The 23,626-nt window shown below is 33.1% G+C and overlaps 1 protein-coding gene across 13 annotated transcripts in view; it reads left to right on the forward strand.

Moving 5' to 3' along the window:
- ACSS3 (acyl-CoA synthetase short chain family member 3) overlaps nucleotides 1-23,626 on the forward strand; it is a 515,807-nt gene that overhangs the window by 418,342 nt on the left and 73,839 nt on the right. For all 13 annotated transcript variants that reach the window (XR_008650037.2, XM_063615114.1, XM_063615116.1 and 10 more), the window contains 3 exons: nucleotides 1,858-1,921; nucleotides 12,849-12,930; nucleotides 15,132-15,254. Coding sequence is in view for 12 of the 13 variants with exons in the window: in XM_063615114.1 (XP_063471184.1) it covers nucleotides 1,858-1,921; nucleotides 12,849-12,930; nucleotides 15,132-15,254 (269 nt within the window). In the remaining variant the exon portion in view is untranslated. The remainder of the gene's footprint in view (nucleotides 1-1,857; nucleotides 1,922-12,848; nucleotides 12,931-15,131; nucleotides 15,255-23,626) is intronic.

The raw sequence follows: 23,626 nt of genomic DNA on the forward strand, positions 1-23,626 counted from the left end.
AGGCAGAATAAGTCTTAGCTAGTAGTGCTACTAATATTTCAGAAAAGTCAAAGGACTGACTTGATTTAGACTAACACATTCATTTTACAGACAAGGAAAATGAGGCACAGAGGTTTTGTAATTTGCTTAAGGTCACAAAATTTGGTTTACTAGACCTATGAAGAAAACCCAGCTTTGGGAGACAAAATATGATTCTTAACATATGTTTCTTATTTGCATATAAACTACAAAATTCAGAGATTTGTCTTTTGCTTCTCTAACATAAAAATATTGGATTTTCCTTCTAGGACAATGGCTAGTTACAAAAACGTGGATCATTTGGTTTAACCTAGCAGATATATTTATAAAAAGACACTTTAGACTTTTTTTTATTCGAGGCAGAAATAGATATTCTGTGAAGTCAGTGACTTCTCCAGCCCTGGAAAGGTGAACCCAGATTTAGTGAAATCCTCTGTTTGAACAGTCTGTCATCTCTGCTCCTTTTATCAGAAAAAATGTTTTGTGTTGAGACATTTTTAGGGGTTTCTGATGGTGGAAGATGTTAAACACATTGTTAGTATTTCAGTACCATTTTTATATCTAGTTGTAAGAAATAGTTAAGCTTTGTTCCCTCATGTAACTTTAATACAGAAGTTTCTCATTGTCTGAAAGCAACTGGCTTGCAGATAGTACAGGTTAAACATTTATAACCAAGGAACCAGTGACTTTATGACTGATAATTTTTATGTTTTGTGATTGTTTAGAGATTAAAATTGTAATGTAATATTAAATGGTATAATAATAAAAAAGGCAGGATCCTTTTAGGAAAGAAAAGAAAATCCCTTTTGTTTAAAAAACATTTAATTTAATATAACACATTTATTGAGTACCTTATGCAAGCTTGTCACTTTGTATACATTTTTAAAATACTTCTTGCGTAAGCACTATGAGAAAGAAATTTCTCCCATTTCATAGACAGGGAAACTGAACGCGTTACAGAATGTGCCGGGGCATATAGTGATTTTGCCACTGTAGTGAGATTTAGGGAAACAAAGATAAATTAGCCATGGCCTCCATGAACTCACAATCTAGTTAGATACAGATACTTCTACTAAGTGTCAATATAGAATTTTAAAACAAAGTGCACCAGGAACACAAAGAAGGGAACGATTAATTTTTTTCTGAGAGCAACAACCTTCTTTTCTCATATCTGCTTAAGGTAGAATTACCTGGATGAATGAGGCCTCATAAATAATCTATTAAAGCCTAGAAGATGATGACTTATCTTCATATTTAGTTTGCACCAAGGGTTACTGAATGTGGTTATAAGCTTTAATATCCTAAACTCTTTTAGGATTCTATCAGGACAGCACAGAAAGTATTGAGATAATATTTGGGAAGATTAAATTGACCAAATTTAAAGCTCCTAAGTGGATATTAAGCTTTAAATCAGAATAAGGGGTTTTTGGTGCTTGTAAGTATTTTATTTTTGTTGCGTATAATATTTTTTGGTGTGTTTGAAAACTTCATTTCCTTTACTTTTTAAAAACCTGAACATATTTTTAATACTTCTAATAGATTACAAGGATATATTTAGTGGACATAGGCATAGAGATGAAATTACCACATGTTTGAAATATGATGTCTTCATTTAAGGGATATTCTGAAGGAAAATTTCTGATGTTGTTAGGATCAAATACATGTACTCTTTTTTTTTTTTTGTAAGATATTTTAGTTTATATTTGTTCATGGTCTCACAGGAATTAAAAGATTACTTTCTTAAGCTAGAGTTTTTTGGATTGAATATAAAAATATAGAAAAATGTTTAAGCTTTAAGATTATGAATTTTTATTCAAATATTTATATTTTACTTTGTAGTTATGATTTTGGATGACAACATGCAAAAACTGAAGGCTCGGTGTTTAGGAAATATTGTGGTAAAGTAAGCAAAAATTTCAATACTACTATATTAAAGGGCAAAAACCGGTGAATATACTAAGGAAAAATGGAGTCCTTGCAGTGTTACTGCTACTGAGGAGGTTGTGGAAAGAACTTGTGTGTTGCTTAAGAACTGTGTCAGCTGTGTTGTAATTTAAACATAGAAGCCCCATAAAATAAGACTAATTTAAATGCAATTTTCAAAAGCCACAAATTTTGCATATTTTTAAATGACTTTTTTTCATTTTACAGGTTATGTATAGATGATAAACTTAACTTACATACAAAAAATATGAACAAGTAAATGAAGTTCCTGTACTCTCACCTCAGCAATACATTATTAACTTCACAATATACATAACTTTCTACATTTTTTTGGTATAGATTCAGGGGTACATTTGCAGGTTTGTTTCATGGGTATATTGCATCATCCTAGGGTTTGGGCTTCTAGTGAAGCCATCACCCAAATAGGGAACATAGTACTCAATAGGTAGTTTTGCAACCCTTGCCTCCCTCCCTCACACCTTTTGGAGTCCCCAGAGTTTCTAGTTTTCATCATTATGTCCATGTGTACCCATTATTTAGCTCTCAGTTATAAAAGATAACATACAGTATTTGATTTTCGGTTTCTGATTTGACTTTCCACTTTTTGACAAACATTTTACAATGGTGAATCAATTTATTTTTGTGTATTGCTGTTTTCCCTTAACCTTGTCTCATAAGCATGTTTAATTTTTACTCTGTTTCTTAAAATTTTTATCCCCAGTATAGGCTTCTTAGCATTTTTTGAATTTTTATGATTATAAATCATATTATATTAAACATTTTTTGGTCTTGTTTTTCTGCTTTTCTGATAATTGCAATAGTATTGAAGAGATTTCTGAAAGTATAATTCCTGGGTCAAACAGTATCATCTTATAAAGTTCCTGACTTGCCAAATATCCCATCTTCTTGTTAACGTTTTTTTAAATTGTTGTTTATTTCATAAGCAAAAATGATACCATTTAAAGTCAAAATATTTAAATTTACTTTAATTACATCAAGACATGTAGTTTAAAATGTTACGCTAGAGGAAGCAGAAATGGAAGTTAAGTTAGAAGGTTCACAGTATGTGACATTTTAATAATTGAGAGGTTGCTTTAGTCCCTCTGATTAACATGATATTTACATCTTTATTGATAGAGTTTAAGTAGTAGAATTCACCAGATTGAGCTACTATAAATACAGAACATCAGGTTTTAAAAATGATTTGCTTTCCTATTTATTTCTATTGGAAGTCAAAAAAACTCTTATTATTTGGCATTCAGAGATTGGTATAAGATTGCTTCCTGTAAAGAAGATATTTTAAATTCTATGAAAATTACATGAAAAACAGTAGTTAAAAAGAGGATGTTTCTTCAGTTAGAGATATTTTAACTATACAGAAAGCTAATAGAAAGCATACAAGTTATGATGTAATTCTTCTCATGCTTTTATCAGTAAACATGTAAGCACTCTATTACTTTGTTAAAAGTTTCCATTTTAAAACAACATATCCATCAAGATGAAAAAATTAAATATTGAACATACCATTTGTATTCACAGTTCTCTGAGCCAGAATCTGTGTTAACATAGAGCTGGTTCAAATTTGACCTGTTCAAGGGAAAAGCAGCAGGGAAAGAAGGGAAGGGCTGCTAAAGAAATTAATAATTTGAACATGTTTGTGGGTGGATGTTTAGCTTGCTTAGGGAATAAAATGGTTTTTGAGAGCTTTTCAAAGCACTTTAGCAGCACACATTTTTATGTAACCTCCTAACTTTGTGAGTCATCTATTTCATAAAACAATCTTTTGCAAGATCTCAGAGGTGGCATTTGATGCTAGCACAGTTTTAAACTCCTCATGGGTTTTGTCACTCTAATTATGGGCTGCTTTACCCAACATCCATTCAGAGATAATGAAATATAGCAGTGTCCCACATAAACTGTAATTTTTTTCTTATAGCCATTAGTGTTATTTCAAATACTTAAAAGTAACAACTATTGCCTTAAAGCGTTCTATGGTTTAGATTGTCACCAATTCACAATTATTTTTTTCCCTCTGTATTCCTAAAAGAATTTTATTGTACAGATCCAGGGTTCTGAGATTTCATTGTAAATTACTTGATGATGTAATATGTTATGACAAACAGTAGAATTTGATTCCTCTCTTAGGTTAACAGTGAAACTAGATATTTTAATGTATTATAAATCTTTTTGTATTAGAAAGGTAAGGTAGAAATAATCAGAAAACAAAGGTTACCACCAAGATTTCTCTCTCTCCTGCTCTCTCTTTAACAAAACAGATTTTGAAACTTTTTTTCAGAAACTCATTTTATCTATAAGAGCAAGAATTTCCTTTTCAAACCCACATTGCCAGCAGCCATTCCACTCTAACTTATCAACTTAAAAAGGATTCACATATCCCAATGGCTGCCTGCAGTATGTGTAGGATGTTTTTATATTTAACATCTATAACATTTCACATTATAGATCTTAAGACTCATTTGTGTAGGTTCATATTTGGAAACAGTAATATGTGGAAACAAACAAACAAGTAAACACAAACCAAAGAACCTTTTGATCCACCTAGATTTTTCTATATTCTTCTTTATGACGTTCCGGAAATCACTGCTTTGTTCTCCTGGGGACCCCTTAACTAGAAGTTGGCCATTTTAGCACTTCCTAAATTACTATAGGCCTTAAGATATAATAAAAAGGAATCCTGCAATTTTAGTGTTTTATTAGATTACTTACATTTATAGAATTCATCTTTCTAGTAGAAGAGAGAACTTCATGTCCACATGAATGTTAGAAAATTCTTTTGATTTGGAAACCTACTCCAGGCAGTTAATTTAGTAAGAAAGTTATGGGATCTGAATTCCTAAGCATACGAAATACTCAAGAATTTTAGAAGGTGTTCGTGTAATTGCATCCAGAGCTCCAAAGTGCAGAAATAAAACCATGAGTCAGTAATTTCCAGGCAACAGAGAGCAGGGCATGAAAGAAAATTTTAACTGCAATTGCCTTTCTTCCTAGCACAGTGCTCACCGTTATTAAAGCCATAGGTCTCTGGCTCTTTCTCTCTGATGGACAAACATTTTTCTCTGACCAGATCCATTGTTGCTATTGGAAGTGTGGCCTGTTCACCCTGTCCTGTGTCCTGCAAGCCATGGTGGGGTGCAAGGGAGTTGTATGGAATTGTCCAAGTGTTTTTTACTTTAGTGCCTAACAATTTCTCATTCTTCAGATATGGTTAACGATGCCTGTGCACATATTTACAGCTTCACGTGCATGATTCAGTCACTGTGTTGCCATCTTGGGAAAGAGCCAAGGAAGCTTTCTTTAATTCAGGGTATCCTTTCAGTATAACTAAGCATGTCGCATAATTATAATCCTGTTCCTTTCTAGATCTCATATACAGTTTTGAGTGTGATATTTTATTAGCCTTATAACAACACTATGAGTTAGGCAATGGGCAGACATTATCCTCCTCATTCTAGACATGACAAAATATGCAACATTAGTAGTTGCACAGCTAGAACTCACATTATTGCCCAGTCTTTTGTCTGCCCTGAGGGAAAGAAATTATGGTCAATCTCTTCTGGGGAGATAAAAATAACTTCATATGAAAATCTCGAGAAAATCCTAAGGACTGCATAAGAAATACTGAGAGTGCAAAGTTGGGATTTAACCCAGATCCCTCTAGAGAACAGGCTTCAATTTATTTCTATTGCTATGGAAATTCCAGATGGAGCAGTGAAAAAGAGACCATCTTTTATCTAGGATAGGAGGCATCTAGGAGTGTAATATTTCGATTGGCCAGGAATGTGTTATCTTCCAGGGTGATGGACATCCTTTGTCCTGCCCTAGCTATTTAAGGATTGCTCAGCACTCTAATGCTTCCCTTCCCACATGGCTGTCACTGCTGCCTCAATTATTCGCCTTTCCCCTTCAGAATGGTCTTTTAGGAAAGGGAGTTCTCTAAGAGGACTCTCAATTCCTAATTGGATGAGTTGTACCAAAACTCCCTCTTTCACTCTGCTTGGCAGAGTTGGGGAAGGTATCATGTGGTGATAGCATTTGCTTTCAAATTTGAAGGATGAGTATAGGTATTAACTAGTTCATTTCTTAGTATTTTTGCATCCCTTCCTTTGCCAATCCAATGCACTTTTACATTCTTATAACTACAGAAAAAAATATTCTTTTTCTATAACTTTAGAAAAAGAGCTCCAGTGCACCCATTGTTCCAGAATGAAGACCTTCACTTAATGTATAATAATCCTTAGCAATAAGAAGAAAGGTGTTAATTTGGAATACTGCAAAAAAACAAATCTGCTGTAGCTCATATGCACCTAATGTCTATCTGGATCTTATTGCTTCTTTCCCCATGTTTTCTTTCATTGATCACATTTTCTTATCACATGTTTACATATATATATGTAAATGTGCATATATGCATATTTATATATATATATGTGCCTGTGTGTGTATGCACATGCAGCAGTCCCTATTATCCATAGTTTCACTTCGTGCAGTTTCAGTTACCTGTGGTCGACCACAGTCCAAAGTTATTAAATGGAAGATTTCAGAAATAAATAATTCACATGTTTTAAATCACCATTCTGAATAGGTGATGAATTCTTGTACTGTCCTGCTTAGTCTTGCCAGGATGTGAGTCAGCCCTTTGTCCAGTGCATCCATGTTTTCTACGCTACTGCTGGTTAGTCACTTAGTAGCCATCTTGGTTATCAGATCTGCTGTCTAGGTGTTACAGTGCTTGTGTGCAACCAACCTTTATTTTACTTAACAATGGCCCTAAAGCACAATAGTAGTGATGCTGGCATATTGTTCTAAGTGTTCTATTTTGTTATTAGTTGTTGCTGTTCATCTCTTACTGTGCCTAATTTATAAATTAAACGTTATCATAGCTATGTATGTATAGGAAAAACCTTATTATATGTAGGGTTCAGTACTACCATGGTTTCAGGCACCCACTGAGAGTCTTGGAACATATTCCATGTAGATAAAGGGGAACTACTTTGTGTGTGTGTGTGTGTATGTGTGTGTTTCTGTATGTGTGTGTCTATTAAAAACAAATGATTCCAATTCTGAATCCTTTTTTCTTTTCCCCTTTTCTTTAGGAATATTGTGTGTCTTCCTTTATGAGTCTTTCTTTAGAGATTTTTCTCAATATTCAAATTACCACATCTGAACTTTTTAAGATACCACATCTTGTTAGTGAGGAGCGGAAAGCATGCACTTATTTTATCCTATCAATTACCAATTGCAATTTCATATCTTGCTTTTCAGCCTGATTCTCAGTTAGACTTGTGAATGATGAAGTAGTTTTCTGAGAGTATCTCAAAAATAACTTGGGACAAACACACATGCTATTTCCAGCAGGTCCACAACTTGGATGGGGATAAAAACTTATCTTCCAAGCACTACTGGCAAGGCAGAGTTTAACTACCTTCTGTAAAGTTCACCTGATGAACACTTGAATGGTTGCATTTGATGTCATTTCATAAACTTAATGGAGTAGATATCATTCACTATCTTCCCTATCAGTATTCTAAAAATACTAAATTTCTTTTTCTTGTAGTTCACAAAGTGCTAGGATCTCCATGTGTCTGTGATCATAATTTATATCCTTGTATCATTAATGTGTAGCACAGTGCATGAGGAATACCAAACACCTAACAAATATTGATCAAGGGAAGAAAATGAATGTTTATGTTAACACATAAATAAATGAATAAATAAACAAGGCAATTGAATAATCCCTCTGGTGTTTTCTTCTCTACTGTTCAAATCTCCATCCTCTCTCTCCACTGGCTACTTCCACTCAAATCTTTCTCATACTAAATCAACCTGCCTTTGTGCATTAAGCCACTGACATACACATCTCCTTCCAATCGCCCACAAATTTTAAAAAGTACAGTCTAACCTTACTGTCCCTACTTACTTCCTATTTCTTTATCACTCCAGCTGTTGCTTTCCCCACTCCGTTGAAATGACAGTCATGAGAAAACTCAAAACATCTTAATTACTAAGTTCCATGATCACTGTTGCATCTTCTTTCAAACCAAATTTACACTTCATTTAACCTTGTTTAATACTAGTCATTATTAAAACTGTATTCTAGTGGCTTCTTAGATACTACTTTCCCCTGGTTCTCATAATATCACTGATTTCTTTCTTTTTTTTTTCTCGGTGGAGTTTTTTTTTTTTTTTTGATATTTCTTTAACACTGATATTTAGCTGTAGAACTATTTTTCCTCTTTTATACTCTCTCCACGAATCATCTCACCAATTTCTAAGATTTCTGTAATTACCTAGCTACACATGGTGAGCATATCCATGTATCCACCCAGGCTCATCTCTCTTCTGATTTCAGACATGTATTTATTGACATATTACTTGATAGCTCCATTTATAATGCCACAGGTTGCTAAAACTCAGTATCTAAACAAATTGTCTGTCACCTCTCTACTTCTACAAATCCCAAAATGCCACTTCTCCTGAAAATACTGCTTTTACTACATTGCACTCTTTGTGTTGGCATCACTATTGAGCTAGAATAGAAACTTTCTGTTTCCATCTAGAATAGAAACTTTCTATATAAACTTTCAAAGTCAGCTTTGATTTTTCTCTTTTCTTCAACCATCACATTCAATTTTCACCCTCTTACTGTGGCTTCTCGTTATCCAATTCATCACAGCAGCTTTAGCACTCTTCCTAGAACAAAGATCCAATTACATCTTTTGTTTTTAAAACACCTTTGGTAACTTGGCTTTAACATGTCCTATTGCACTAGTCAGGGTTCTCCGAAGAAATAGAACCAATAGGATGTACACACACACACACACATATATATATACATACACACATATCTATAGAGAGGGAGAAATATTTGTTTTAAGGAATTAGCTCATGCAGTTGTGAAGGTTAGCAAATATAAAATTTGCAGGCCAGGCCAGCAGGCTGAAGACCCAGGAAAAGTTGTAGTTTGAGTCTGAAGGCAGAATTCCCTCTTCCTACTGGGAGGTCAGACTTTCTTTTCTATTAAGGCCTTCAACTGACTGGATGAGGACCATTCACATTATGGAGGATAATCTGATTTACTCTAAATCTACTGACTTAAATGTTAATTTCATCTTAAAAATACCTTCACAGAAACACCTAGAATGCTTGACCAAATATCTGGGTACCCTGGCCAAGCTAAATTGATGCATAGAATTAACCATCACACCTATTCATAATGTTGAGGACTATTTACACAGACACACACACACACACACAAAGTGTTGATTAGATTGAGCAGACCATTTATACTTGTGCACTCATTATTCACTTCATTTTTAAGCCCTTATTGCTATACCTTACATATTTTAAGAAATCAGTATCTATTTGCTGATTAACTGACTGAATGGAAAGAATGAATGAAATGAAGAAACACATGAAAGGAAGGAAGGGTTTAGGTACGTTGGTCACACAGCACGAAGTGTCTTTCCTTCTTATTCCTTTCTCAGCTTCGTAAACCTATTCTTCAAGATCGAAATCGTAGATCACTTTCTGCATGTCAAATTCTTTGAGCTTACTCCTTTCTTATATTTTCTTTTGTACAAAATGTCTGCCACATATTGCATATATTGAATTCTTTGTTAGATGCCTCTACAGGATGATTTGAATGATACCATCACCTGCTTTTATCCTTTCACTATTCTGGGACCTCATTCTTCTCATTTTATCTCTTTTACTTCTCCCCCCACTTCTCACTCTTTTTCTTATTCTCTTCACTGCCATTTCCCAGCACCATGTGTCATATTTAACAGCAATCACCTCTGTAATCCAAAGGGAACCAGCTAGACATATGATGTCCCTCTATAAGGGTGGCTTTAATTCCAGAGAGAAAGTGAAGGGCTGAGATTTTCTCTTCTTAATTAAGATTAAAGGTACTTTTCGATATGATCAGGGTGACCTATTTTTACCACTGAAGTACATTTTAGGTTGGGCTTTTCATTGAACAGAGGTTTTAATGTTTGGTGATTGTTACCAACCTTCCAATAATTAGATGAAAGCCAAAGACATTCTCCTGGGAAACATACAGACAAGTTTTATGTTAAATTTCAGGGGGTTCAAAAGAGTCTTCAGTGTTCATGCACCCCATGTTGTGTTATTCTTAATTCCCAGGGTCTACAGGTATATATAAACTTACTCAGACCTTTCTTGTAAGAATGAGAGATGGTATAAAAATGTGTATTGTCCTTGTTCTTCAGGAACTTTGTGCAGATATTTAAAGTTTTGTGCAACAGCTCTGGAAGCCCGTGTCCTTAAAGCTTAGTTTTTTTCTGGGAGATGGCTACCTATGCTTTCATCCTGTAGGCATCAATTAATTATAAGAATATACACCATCTATTACAAATTGCTAGCACTGTATTTTTTCTCTGGAAGCAAGAGGAAATACAGGTTAGCAGGACATCTTTTAAAAATAGAAGTTGCAAACATAATTTACTTCTGGAAAGTATGAGATTTTATCTTTCTCTCTAGTAATAATCTTTCTGTAAAATGCAATGCTCTTGGTCCTATCTATACACTCTGGATTAGGTACGTGCTAGGCTACCAGGACACTCAGCTGTTGTAAAAAGCACTAAATACTAACTCATTTAGGTTATGATTGCAAACAGTTAGGAGTCTCTGCTGTGAGCAGATAATGTGTGGATGCTGGTGGACCAAAATGTTTGATTTGGGGTAGATAAAATGGGAAAAAATGCCTGTTTAATATGTATTTTTTTATATGCATAGCTCTCATCATGGGCAATATTATATGTTCAGATATTTGGATCAGCACTCCTGTATATCAGCAATCAGGTGGAACTAAGAAACAGCTGTTCCCATTGTACCTGACATATACACTGTAATTTGCTTCAGACTCCACCACTCTGTATTGCCCTCAATCCATCATAAATGTCAGCTGCCATTGATTATCACAGATACCTCTTCTTTTTCTTTATATAGTAGAGCAATAATTTCCAATACCCATGTATATGTCAAAAATGGCACCATGAAATACAGAAAAACCCTATATATCATTATATATTTCTTGGGAGCAACTGAAAATTGTCTCTTATTTAATATGCAAGCAGAATGCATCTTCATCAGGTTTATTATCATTTATTTTACACACAGTTTGCTTCACTCACTAATGTTATCTCTCTTTGCCCATATTGGCATGTGATTTGACACTTTCGTCCTAAGGTCCTCTTCACTTTTTCACCTTCAGCATCCTGAAAATGCTGCTAAATTGAGTTTTAGTATTTTTTATAGTCATATTCTATTTCAATGCTTAAAAATCAATGATTTTACACTTTTCTGTAAAATATTAACAATTAAAACAAACTGATGTAGTGATGTTATCTATATGGTTATTTACAAGCATTTACATAATAAGCTCAGTTAAGAGAACCTGGAGGGATTACTGGCTTCAACCTATTGCCTTCATACAGATTTTGCAAACAGTAATAATCACAACAGCAATAGCAACAACACAACAGCATTTCTTTGGATTATTTTACAGATTACAAAATACCCTCATGTGCATTTTATGTAATTACATGAAGTCCAGAAATGTTGACATAGTGTATTTCCTCTGTCTTAAAATAATTTTAAGGGAGAACTCCCCAGGATCACTGCTGGGAGGCTGGACATTATAGAAATGGGCAATATCTGCTGGGCTGCCCAAGGAGGCATCGGCAGCTGCTTCCACTTGTAACAGCATTTTGTTCCTGACAGAATGTGAGAGTAAAGTTCAGTGCCATGAAGTTCTAACGTTGAGGTGGCCATGTGACCACACTGCTTTCTTTTGTACTGTCAGACCCGAAAATCCTGCTTGTGAGGAATGTGTGTGATGTCGTCTTATGTGGATACTAGCCATCCGTACTTCATTTTCAATTTTCTCAGCATGAGAACTACGAATTTACAACTCCATTTAGTATGTTTTTATTGTGTAAATATGGGAGGGTAGGTTTTGAAAGCCCCTATGTTTTACAGTATTGAAAATCCCAAACTAAAGTATCTAAAAGGTTTCTGTATTCAGAAAGCAATTGGAGTGGTTGTCTTTGTTAGTAGGCACCTCCTACAAGGAACAGACATGAGAATTTCATTTATTTATGTAAACATAGATAGATACAGAGATAGATAAACAAGTAGATAGATAGAGGTTAAGCCCTTGCCATGCATATAACACCTGTTTGACCTTATAAATGAAAGAAGTATAAGGAGGAAATTTGCTGAAAACAAAAGATACATAGTTCTGTATATTTTCTATGCTGAAGCATTTCCATGTGTTTATAGAAGTGAGAAATCACATAAGTCTGGATGATTATGAAAAGAAAAAAGAGGAGGAAGCAGTAAGAGAGAATTCCCAGCGGAGGGAGGCATATTGATTATGAAAATAGGTTTCTACACTGGGTGCTTAATTAGAATATTCTATTACACAAAGAGACAGGCAAAGATGACAATATCTTGGTACTTCAAAAAATAAATTAACTTTTTAATGGTGAAATAATAGTTTTCTAAGAAAGTAATTCAATGACATGTTTTTTGGTTCTTTTTTTGCAGATGGTATGTTTTTCATTGAAACAATGCTTATTGTTAATAGTTATTTGAATTCCACATATTTGTGCCGTTTGTGCACTTTCCAGAGACTGAAGTCATTCTTCAACAATTCTGCTGTACAATGGTCAGCTACATAAACCTCTGTTAGACATGATCTGTCCAGCAGATTTAGGGGTTATATTTCAATGTGGGATTTGAATTGTAATTATCTATCACACTAGAAAAATAATAGTTCTAATCAACCTGTCTTTATTACCACTTTCATCATAATTTTAACTTCTCTGTTTTTATATAAGGTTACCATTGCCACCTGGGGCTTTTTCAGGACTCTGGAATAATCAAGAAGCATTCAAGCATTTATACTTTGAAAAATTTCCTGTAAGAACTTTAATATGCTTTTTTATCTTCTTATGTACTTTTCTATAATTCTTGCCTATTAAATTGAGAAACTTGCTCCTAGAATCGTAGATCAAAAAGAAACTTTTAAAGGTTATCTGGACCAGTTTCCAGGTCCCAGGGATAAGAATGCCCAACTCATAATTATCTAAATATGTCAATTTTATACTTATTGTCAGTCTCTAGACATAGAAATTTCTTGGTTTTTCTTAGCAGCTTTTCCTAGAATTTAATAGTCCTCAGTATCAGGACATTATTTGTTACATAAAAATGTTTTTTGGACTTTCTATATTGTTCCCTCTACTGGATTCCTCTGTATCAACAGACAGAGTGCAACAAATCAGAATTATATAATGTCATTAAGACCCTTTAACCTCTTACTGGTTATATGAGCAAAATCCACTCAGCTTGCCCAGAAGTTGTATTTTTCCATTTCTTTATTTTTGACACCATTTTTTGAATGTTCTCTGAGCTCTTTATTTTTCAATCTCATTTTAAAAATACAGATACAGGACAGAAACAGTGTACTCAAAGCCCAAGACCCAGAGTCCTGGATAACAAAAAGCGCCTTCCTGTTTCACATTCTGTCATTGTGTGAAACTTGTTACTCCATGGTGTGGTGATGTGCGTTATGTTTATAACAGCACGTCATTAATAAACGACGTCAGGATCTGCTCACATCATCTTTCTGTTGTCCCTCTACTACCACCCCCCACCCCCACCGCCTAACCCCGACAGGGACACCTGGTCCTCATTTTTCACTATGTAAAATTCTGAATGAGCAGAATTTCACTGAAAAAGTTTGCTGAAGTACTTAGCATTTTATCTTTATTATTTGTTAGTGAAGGACAGATAACCTAATCAACCAAATGAAAATAATTAAAATAGCTTTCTTTAGAAAGAAATTGCAACATTGAATGACCTCAATAGCCAAGATTAAACATCCCCTGATAGAGTGTGGCAGGGAAGATTTGTCAGTATAGTTGACTCCAGTAAGCCCAATCTATCTGCATGATGGGCCACAGTTAAATCATCAGAGTGCAGGTGGTGAGGTGATTGATTATAGCCTGACAATGGCAAATGATATGTGCATGTGGTATTAACATGATCACCTTTAACACTAAAAGCTCCCTCAGAGCCCCTGTTTATGTCTACACTATGTGAAGTGACTCTGTACTCTGTCTTTTTACCTGATCTCAAACCTATTATTTGAGGAATTAATAACAGCACAGAAGGGTTGGGTAACTTCCCGTGAGTTCACATAAGTGAGAAGTGATGGAACTGAGATGAACCAAAATAATCAGGCTTGAGCGTTCATACTCTTAACTACTACTCTAGGTTGCCTCTCTAATATTAATAAAAATATTAATTGCAGTAAAATTATTGAGAGCTCATGATGTGCCAGAGTCTGTCCTCTTTCATTTATACACACTGTTTCATGCATGCTTCACAGAAGCCTTAGAAGGCAGAACTCATTTTCCCATTTAATAGATGAGAATATTGAGTCTCAGAAAGTCTAAGAAACACAATAGTGGCTTTCCAGGATTTGTACTAAAGTCCATGTTCATAAACGTAGCTATCAAAATAACTCAGAAGCATTAGGAAAAATAATATTTATTTTTTCTACTTTTAATTCTTATTATTCTTATTCTACTGTCATTTCTAGACCAGCAAAAATGTTTTACTTTGAGTGACTAAAAATCAAATTTCATACTTACTATTAAATTTCACTGAAGCTTGAGTCCAATCCTAACCCATTTTAATAAACTACTGCTGTACTGGGAAAGTATTCATTGGGAGCTTTAAAGCTTTTAAAAGTTAATACAATTAAAGAAGAAATGTATCAAATAATTACTTTGCAATATCAAAGTATATTAGAATTAGTATTGAGCTATTAATTCTCCATTAAAAAAAGAAATTGGATTCATAAACTTTACAACTCTATATTCAAACACTTAAACATTTCTAAAAACACTTCAACTTATTCTTGGCTGTTAGAGGAGCAAAGAGATTCTAGTACAGTTTCCAGATAAAAAGTAGTGTAATTTCCTAGTCTAGTTATGAAAAACGGCAAATGTTCACAGTAAATCCATTTCTATTACATTGTATATTTTACCAAATTTAAAATGATTACATTACTTAATGGTACATGCTAATCAAATATTATTTTTTCTTGTTTTCAGGGATATTATGATACCATGGATGCTGGTTACATGGATGAAGAAGGCTATGTGTATGTTATGTCTCGAGTGGATGATGTAATAAATGTTGCAGGTCACAGAATTTCTGCAGGTGCCATTGAAGAGGTATTGATGAATATTGGTATTCTATTCCAAGTAGTGCTTAGGCACAGAGCTGCACTGAAGACAATATTGAGGTTATTTCACTTGGAAAATTACCACACCCTTCATTTGCAGCAGAGGCTAGGTTACTCTTGTATCTCTCCCACCTCACTTTCTCTTTTAGATATTCGTATTCTCTACACTCCCACATCCCTGGGTGGTAGTGAAGAGTTTTAAACACTTACATATATTTTTTCTTTATGGGAGAGCCTGTGTACATTTGCTTCTTAATACTTGCTACTTGAATGTCTCTAGCTTCTTGATTTACTCATGTTTAATCATCAGGTTTGCATACGGTCTTTAAGTGGTATGGGATTAAACATTTTACTGTATTCTTAAATCCTGAGAATTTTCTTCCAATGTAAGTCACATAAAGTCTCCAGAAGAGGTTTTTTAAAATGTTTTAAAAACTTACTCCTATGGAGTAAAATCTACATTATTGTTATACAATACTGAGTATTTATACTAATACAGTTTCTTGTAAGCATCACCAGAGAAAGGATACAAAACAATTTCAACGCTGTCAAATAATTCCATCATAATGTCACCTTTGTATTCTGACTCTGGTGCCCCTTATTTTTTTCTTTATTCCTATGTTTTAGTCTTCTTTCCAATTTTATGTAAATAGATTATACAGTATTGTAACCTTTGAGACTGGGTTACTTCATTGAGGAAAATACATTTTAGATTCTTCCAAGTTGTTGCATTTATTAAGAATTTGCCTTTTTATGTTGCTGTATAGAATTTCATTGTGTGGCTGTACTAACAAGTTTATGTATCCATTCATGCATTAAAGGACATATGGATTATTTCTAGTTTGGAGCAATTATAAATAGGGCTGTTATACACATTCAAATACAAGTGTTTGTGTAAAAAATATTCTATTTCTCTAGGATAAATACTTAGAGTGGGTTTTCTGGGTTATATATTAAGTGTATGTTTAAGGTTATGAGAAACCACCAAAGTGTTTTCCCGTGTGACTGTGCTATTTTACATAGCCACCAGCAGTATTTAAGGGTTCATATTTATTCCCATTCTTTCTAGAACTTGGTAGTGTCATTACTCTTTATTAAACCATTCTACTAGGTGTGTAATAGTACCTCATTGTGCATGTGATTTGCATTTCTGTAATAACTAATGATATTGAGCATCTTTTCACAAGCTTATTTGCCATCCATATATCTTTTTTGATGAGGTATCTGTTAAAATCTTCAGCCCATTTTTTTAAATTGGATTGTTTCTTTTTTATTGTTCAGTTTTGTGAGTTCTTTATATATTCTATATCCAAGTCCTTTATCTGATAGGCAGTTTGCAATTTCTTTTTCTAGTTTCTGGCTGATCTTTTTATTTTGTTTAAAGTGCCCATAACAGAGAAAAAAATACTTTTCATTTTGACAAAGTCTAATTTATCATTTTTTTCTTTTACAGATTATGATTTTGGTATTGTATATAAAAACGCTTTCCTAACTCAGCATCACAAAGATTTTCTCTTTTGTTTTCATCTAAGAGTTTTATAGTTTTATATTCAGTTTTATTGTTTTACATTTATATCATTTTAAATTTAAATTTGGGTTAATTTTTTAATATAGTGCAAGGTGTAGGTTGATAAATAATTTTTAAGTGGATGCCAGTTGTCCCAACATCATTTGTTGAAAAAACTGCCCTGTCTCTATTGAATTGCCATTGCATCTTTGTCAAAAATCAGGTGATAATATTGGAGTGGGTCTGTTTCTAGAATATCTTGTCTATTTCATTGATCTACATGTTTATATTTTTACAAATATACTGCCTTGACATTGTAGCTATGTAGTGTATCTTAGAGTTGAATATTGTGAGTCCTCCACATCTGCTCTTCTTAGTGTTGTTGTAGCTATACTAGTTCCTTTAGGTATTCCATACACATATTAGAATAAAATTTTCTATAGGTACAATGAACCCATGCATAAATTTTGATTGAGATTGTGTTAAATCCATATATTGATTGGAGAAAAATTACTATTTCAAACTTACTGAGTTCAATCCATGAGTTTTGTATATTTCTTTCTTTAGGACTTCTTTGGTATGTTTCTTTAATACTTTGTACTTTTTAGCATACAGATTCTGAACAAGTTTTGTTAAGTTTATATTTAAATATTTAATTTTTTAGCTATTATACATTTTTTAAAAACTTTGGTTTGAAATTTTTCATTGCTAGTGGATAGAAATACTACTGACCTTTTTGCAGATTGATATGTAACCTATGATCTTGTTTAACTTGCTTGCTAGCTCTAGTGGTATTTTTGGTAGACTTGTTGAGACTTTCTGTGTAAACAATTATGTTACATGTGAATAAAAAGAGTTTTATTACTTCCTTTCCAATCTGAATGGTTTTTATGTCTTTTTCTTGCCTTTTGGAACTGGCTAGAACTTGGGATAGGATGTTGAATAAGACTGGTAAGAGCAGACACCCTTGTCTTGATCCTGATCTTAGGTTAAAGGCAAGAATGGTGCTAACTGTAGGTATTTCTGTAAATACACACTTTATCAAACTGAATAATTGTTTTTGTATTTCTAATTTGCTGAAGTGTTATTTTTAATTATGAATGAATGTTGAATTTTATCAAATGCTTTTTCTGCCTCTATTAATAGGAATATGTGGTTTTTCTTTTTAACCATGTTTTGTGAATTACATTAAATGATTTTCAGCTGTTGAACCAGTCGTGCATTCCTGTGACAAACTTTACGTGATTGCAATGAATTACTGTTTTTATACATTGATTCATATAATTAATAATAATTGTTATTATTATTAATATTATTAATCGATAGTAATTTTCCTTATTCTGAAATCTACTGTTTGTGGTAGTCATATAGCCCTTCTTTTCTTTGAATCATGTTTGAATCATTGATCTTTTTTTATTTTTTCATTTTTAATCTATCTGTATTATGTTTCATATGGGTTTCTTGTAGACAGCACCTACTTAGTTCATATGGACAGTATATATTTGTTTTTATCCAATTTGGCAATCTCCATCATTTAGTGTTTTCAGATAATTTACATTTAATTATTGATATAGTTATATATCTGCCTACCAGTTTATTATTATTCTTTTTGATTCTTCTCTTTTTCATTCTCTTATTTCATTCTCCCTCTTCTCTCTTTTAAGTTATTTTGGTTATTTTTTGTAGCTTTTATTAATTTGCAAGAACATCTATGATTCCATTCATACCAAGAGTTTTTGCCCATTCTTCTTGGACCATGGTTATTTGGTTTTTAATATTCATCTTTGACAGATTTTTTTTATAAGAGTGTCATTTCCACCTTACCCTAGATCTTATTATGACCCAATGAGAGCCAATGGCAATTTTTCCTACATGAGTAGCCAGATTCTCCATAAATGAAAGTTAAAAAAATGATTTTTCTCTACTTAAAAGGGAGGGAGGCAGCCATCCTTCCTGAAGGCTCTTCTTAAAGACATAATGTCTTTAATCAAAACTCGAATTCTTTAATATATAAGTAAAATAGCCCCAGGAGCCAGACCACCCTGTGCATCTCCAGTTTTACAACCTGGAAATGTTTGTAACTCCTGGGAATTAATCTTTTTTTAGCAGGTAAATACCCAAGAAGATAGTGAGCCAGTCTCCCCAGCTTCTTGGGAGTTTATACTAGGGATCTAGTCTGGACTATACACATTCGGCCTTGACAGATAAATTAAAGTTTTATTATCCTTTAAGATCTGAGCAATTCATTAGGCAAATGACTATAGGTCTAATTTTTCAGATGTTTGAAGAGTCTCAGGAGGCTAGGGCTTTTATAGGAGCACTGGTTAATTTAGAGGTTTATTTCCCTATAGTTAGAATATTTAAATTAATTTTTTTTGATAATTCTGATATTTAGGTAATCTTGGGTTTGGTATCTAGGGATTGTCTTTTTTTCTTAAAAGATGTTTAGATTTTTCTGATAAATGTCTATTTTAAATCTTATCCCGAGTATCTTGAATATTATTACATCATGAGGTTCTGGATCCTATTTAAATCTTCTGCATTTCTGTTCTTGTGGCTATTTATTTTAGGAAGTGGTCAGCCCAGTTAGGATCAGACTATATAGCTTTACCCACTTTCTGTGGACTGTGGTTTCAATGTGAATTTAATTTTCCAAGCTTTTGTCTATTTAGATATTCTACATATATACGATCAGGTTGTTTGTGAACAAATACAGTTGTATATCTTCTTTCTCAGTCTGTATACCTTTTATATTCCTTTCTTGTCTTATTGCACTACCTAGTTCGGTGTTGTCTTTCTTGTCTTGTTGCACTAGCCAGTATGATGTTGAAAATATAGTCGAGGGTAGACATCCTTGCCTTGTTCCAGATCTTAGTGGGAAAGTTTTGAATTTCTCACCATTGAGTATGTTGTAAGCTCTAGGTTTTTTTGTAGATGGTTCATCACCAAATTGTGGAAGTTCCCCTCTATTTGTAGTACACTTAATATTTTTATCATGAATGGGTATTGGATTTTGTCAAGTGTTTTATTCTTTTCTGCATCTACTGATATGATCATGTAATTTTCCTTCTTCAGCCTATTGATGTGATGGATTACATTGATTATTGAATTTCGAACCAGCTTTGTATACCTGGGATAAATTCCACTTGAGCATAGTACATAACTCTTTTCTCACATGATTGGATTCTATTTGCTAACATTTTGTGGAGGGTTTTGGCATCTATGCTAATGACAGCCTCTGTCTATAGTTTTTTTTTTAATTGTCTTATTTTAGTATTAATACAATGGGAATATTTTCTAACTTATTCTATGGGGCCAGCATTGTTCCAGTTCCATAGATTGAGTTAGAAAATATTCCCATGACTTCTGTCATTGGAAGGGCAGATTGTAGATAATCGGTCTAATTTATTCTTTAAATGGTAGAATTAACTGATGAATTTTTAGAATTCACCAACGAACCTATCTTCGCCTGGTACTTTCAGTTTTGGAAGGTTATTAATTGTTGATCTAATTTTAAATAAATATAGGCCTATTCAGATTGTCAATTTCTTCCTGTGTGACTTTTGTCAGATTGTGTCTTTCAAGAAATTAGTTTATTTCATCTAGGTAATCAAATTTGTGGGCATAGACTTGTTCATAATATTCCTTATTATCTTTTTAATGTCCATGATCTACAGTAATATGTCCTCTTTCATTTCTGGTTTTAGTAATTTGTCTCTTCCTTTTTATTTCCTTAGCCTGGCTAAAGGTTTATTGATTTTATTGATATTTTAAAGGAATAGCTTTTGATTTTGTGGTATTTTGTATTGATTTCTTATTTTCAATTTAATTTATTTCTCCTCTAATTTTTATAATTTCTTTTCTTCTGTTTACTTTGAATTTAATTTGGTCTTCCATTTTCTAGTTTCCCAAGGTGAAAGTTTACATAATTGATTTTAGATTTCTCTTCTTTTCTAACATATGAATTCAGTGCTATAAATTTTCCTGTGAGCATGCTGTTGCTGCATCCCATAAATATTGATGTTATATTATAATTTTCATTTAGTTAAAATATGTTTAAATTTCTCTTGAAATATCTTCTTTGACTCATGTGTTATTTAGAAATGTGTTGTTTAATCTCCAATAATTTGTGATTTTTACACCTATCTTTCTGTTATTGATTGCTAGTTTAATTCCATTATTACCTCAGAACAGATGTTGTATGATTTATATTCTTTTTAAATTTTTAAGGTGTGTTTTATGGCCCAAAATGTAGTCTGTCTTGGTGAATGTTCCATTTAAGTTTGAAAAAAATGTGTAATCTTCATTCAACAACTTCATTCAGAGACAAGGAAAAAATATAAATCAGATATTTAGATCAACAAAAATAAAGGAGGAGCATCAGAAATGAATAAATGAAGGTGTATTAGTCTGTTCTCACACTGCTAGTAAAGACATACGTGAGACTGGGTAATTTATAAAGGAAAGAGGTTTAATTGACTCATAATTCCATATGGCTGGGGAGGCCTGACAATCATGGCAGAAGGAGAATGAGGAGCCAAGTCATGTCTTATATGGTGGCAGGCAAGAGGGAGTGTGCAAGGGAACTCTCTTTATAAAACCATCAGATCTTGTGAGACTTATTCGCTATCATGAGAACAACACAGAAAAGATTCGCCTCCATGATTCGGTTACCTCCCACCGGGTCCCTCCCATGACACGTGGAAATTATGGAAGCCACAGTTCAAGATGAGATTTGGATGGGTACACAGCCAAACCATATCAGAAAGTAAAATAAAACATTTTAATTTTCTTGTTCTCAATTTATCTCACAAATAACAGTTTGTTCATACTAATAACAGCAACAATATGTGTGCATATATGCACATATATATGCTTATGTATAAGCAAAATAAATGACAGCAGTGATACAAGGGCTAGAAGGGAGGAATTAGGAATTTTTGTTATTATAAGGTACTTGCTCTGTCTATGAAGTGTTATTTGAGTGTGGACTTTTTTTTTTCTTATTCTTAATTATTAGTTGTTGAATGAAGTGGCCTATTGATGTCAATTTTATTCAGTTGATTGATAGTACTGTTGGATTGAACTATGTCCTTACTGATTGTATGCTCAGTGGATCTGTAAATTTCCAACACAGGAGTGTTAAAGTCTTGAACTATAATAGTTGATTCATCTGTTTCTCCTCCCAATTCTATCAGTTTTGCCTGACATACTTTGATGCCCTAAGGATCATCATGCCTTCATGGGTTATTGACCTGTTTATCATGTAATGCTCCTCTTTATTCTTGATACATTTTCTTGCTCTGAAGTCTTCTGTGCTTGAAATTAACATAACTACTCCTACTTATAAAAATTATCATGGTATAACTTTCTCCATCCCTTTACTTTTAATCTACATGAATCATTATATTTAAAATGGGTTTCTTTCAGAAAACATATAATTGAGGCTTGTTTTTGATCTACTCTCTCACATTCTGCCTTTTAATTGGTATATTTAGATCATTGATATTGTGATCATTAAAATAACTGAATTAACATTTACCATATTTGTTAGTTTTCTATTTGTTGCCCTTACTCTTTATTTCTATTTCTGTCTTTCTTTTTCTGCATTTTGTGGTTATAATTGAACATTTTATATTATTTCCTTTTGCTCTCCTTTCTTAACATATTAAATATACTTCTTTTAACTTGTTTTAGTTGTTGCCCTAATGTTTGCAATATATGTTTACCGCTAACCAACTCCGGACTCAGATGATACATATTACTTCATAGGCAGAGCAAATACCTTATAATAGCAAAATATTTCTAATTCCTCCCTTGTAGCTCTTGTATCACTGCTGTCATTCACTTGCTTATACATAAGCATATATACATGCACATATACACACATTGTTGCTATTATTATTTTGAACAAACTTATCTGTGAGGTAAATTGAGAACAAGAAAAATAATTTTTTATTTTACTTTTTTTTATTCATTTCTGATGCTCTTCCTTTATTTTTATTCATACAAGCTTCTGACATATTATTTTCCTTGTCTCCAAATAACATTTCTTGCAAAGCAGGTCTACTGGCAACATATTACCTCAATTTTTTTCTTTTGTCTTAAAAGTATTTATTTCTCCTTAATTTTTGAAGGATAATTTTCCGCAATATAGCAACCTGGAATTCTGTAATTCTAGAATTAATGGTGCTTTTTTCCCTCTTGACACTTTAAATATTTTGCTCCACTCTCTTCTTGTTTACATGGTTCCTAAGGAGAAGTCACATGTGATTCTTATCTTTGCTTCTCTATAGGTAAGGTGTTTCTCCCTCCACTCTGGCTTTCTCTAGAATTTTTTTCTTTATCTCAGATTGTTTGAAATTTGAATATGATATGCCTACATGTAGGATATTTTTTTTTTACATTTATCTTGCTTGATGTTTTCTGCGATTCCTGGATCTATGATTTTGTGTCAGCGTTAATTTGGGGGAAATTCTCAGTCATTATTTCTTCATATATTGCTTCTATTTCTTTCTTCTCCTCCCATTACCGCTATTATGTGTTTGTTACAGCTTTTGTATTTGCTCTGAATTTCTTGGATATTTTGTTCTGTTTGGGGATTTCTTTTCCATCTTTTTTTCTCTTTGATTTTTGGTTTTGGAGGTTTCTATTGATACATCCTCAAGCACCAAGATTCTTCTTTCACCCATGTCTAGTTTACGAATAAGCCCATCAAAGACATTCTTTATTTTTGATACAGTAATATTGCTTTGTAGCATTTTAAAAATTCTTTCTTAGAATTTCAATCTCTCTGCTTATATTAATCATCTATTATTGCAAGTTGTCTACTTTTTCCAGTAATGCCCTTAACA

The sequence above is a fragment of the Symphalangus syndactylus genome, chromosome 13, assembly GCF_028878055.3.
Source record: "Symphalangus syndactylus isolate Jambi chromosome 13, NHGRI_mSymSyn1-v2.1_pri, whole genome shotgun sequence".
In the NCBI taxonomy this organism is placed as follows: domain Eukaryota; kingdom Metazoa; phylum Chordata; class Mammalia; order Primates; family Hylobatidae; genus Symphalangus; species Symphalangus syndactylus.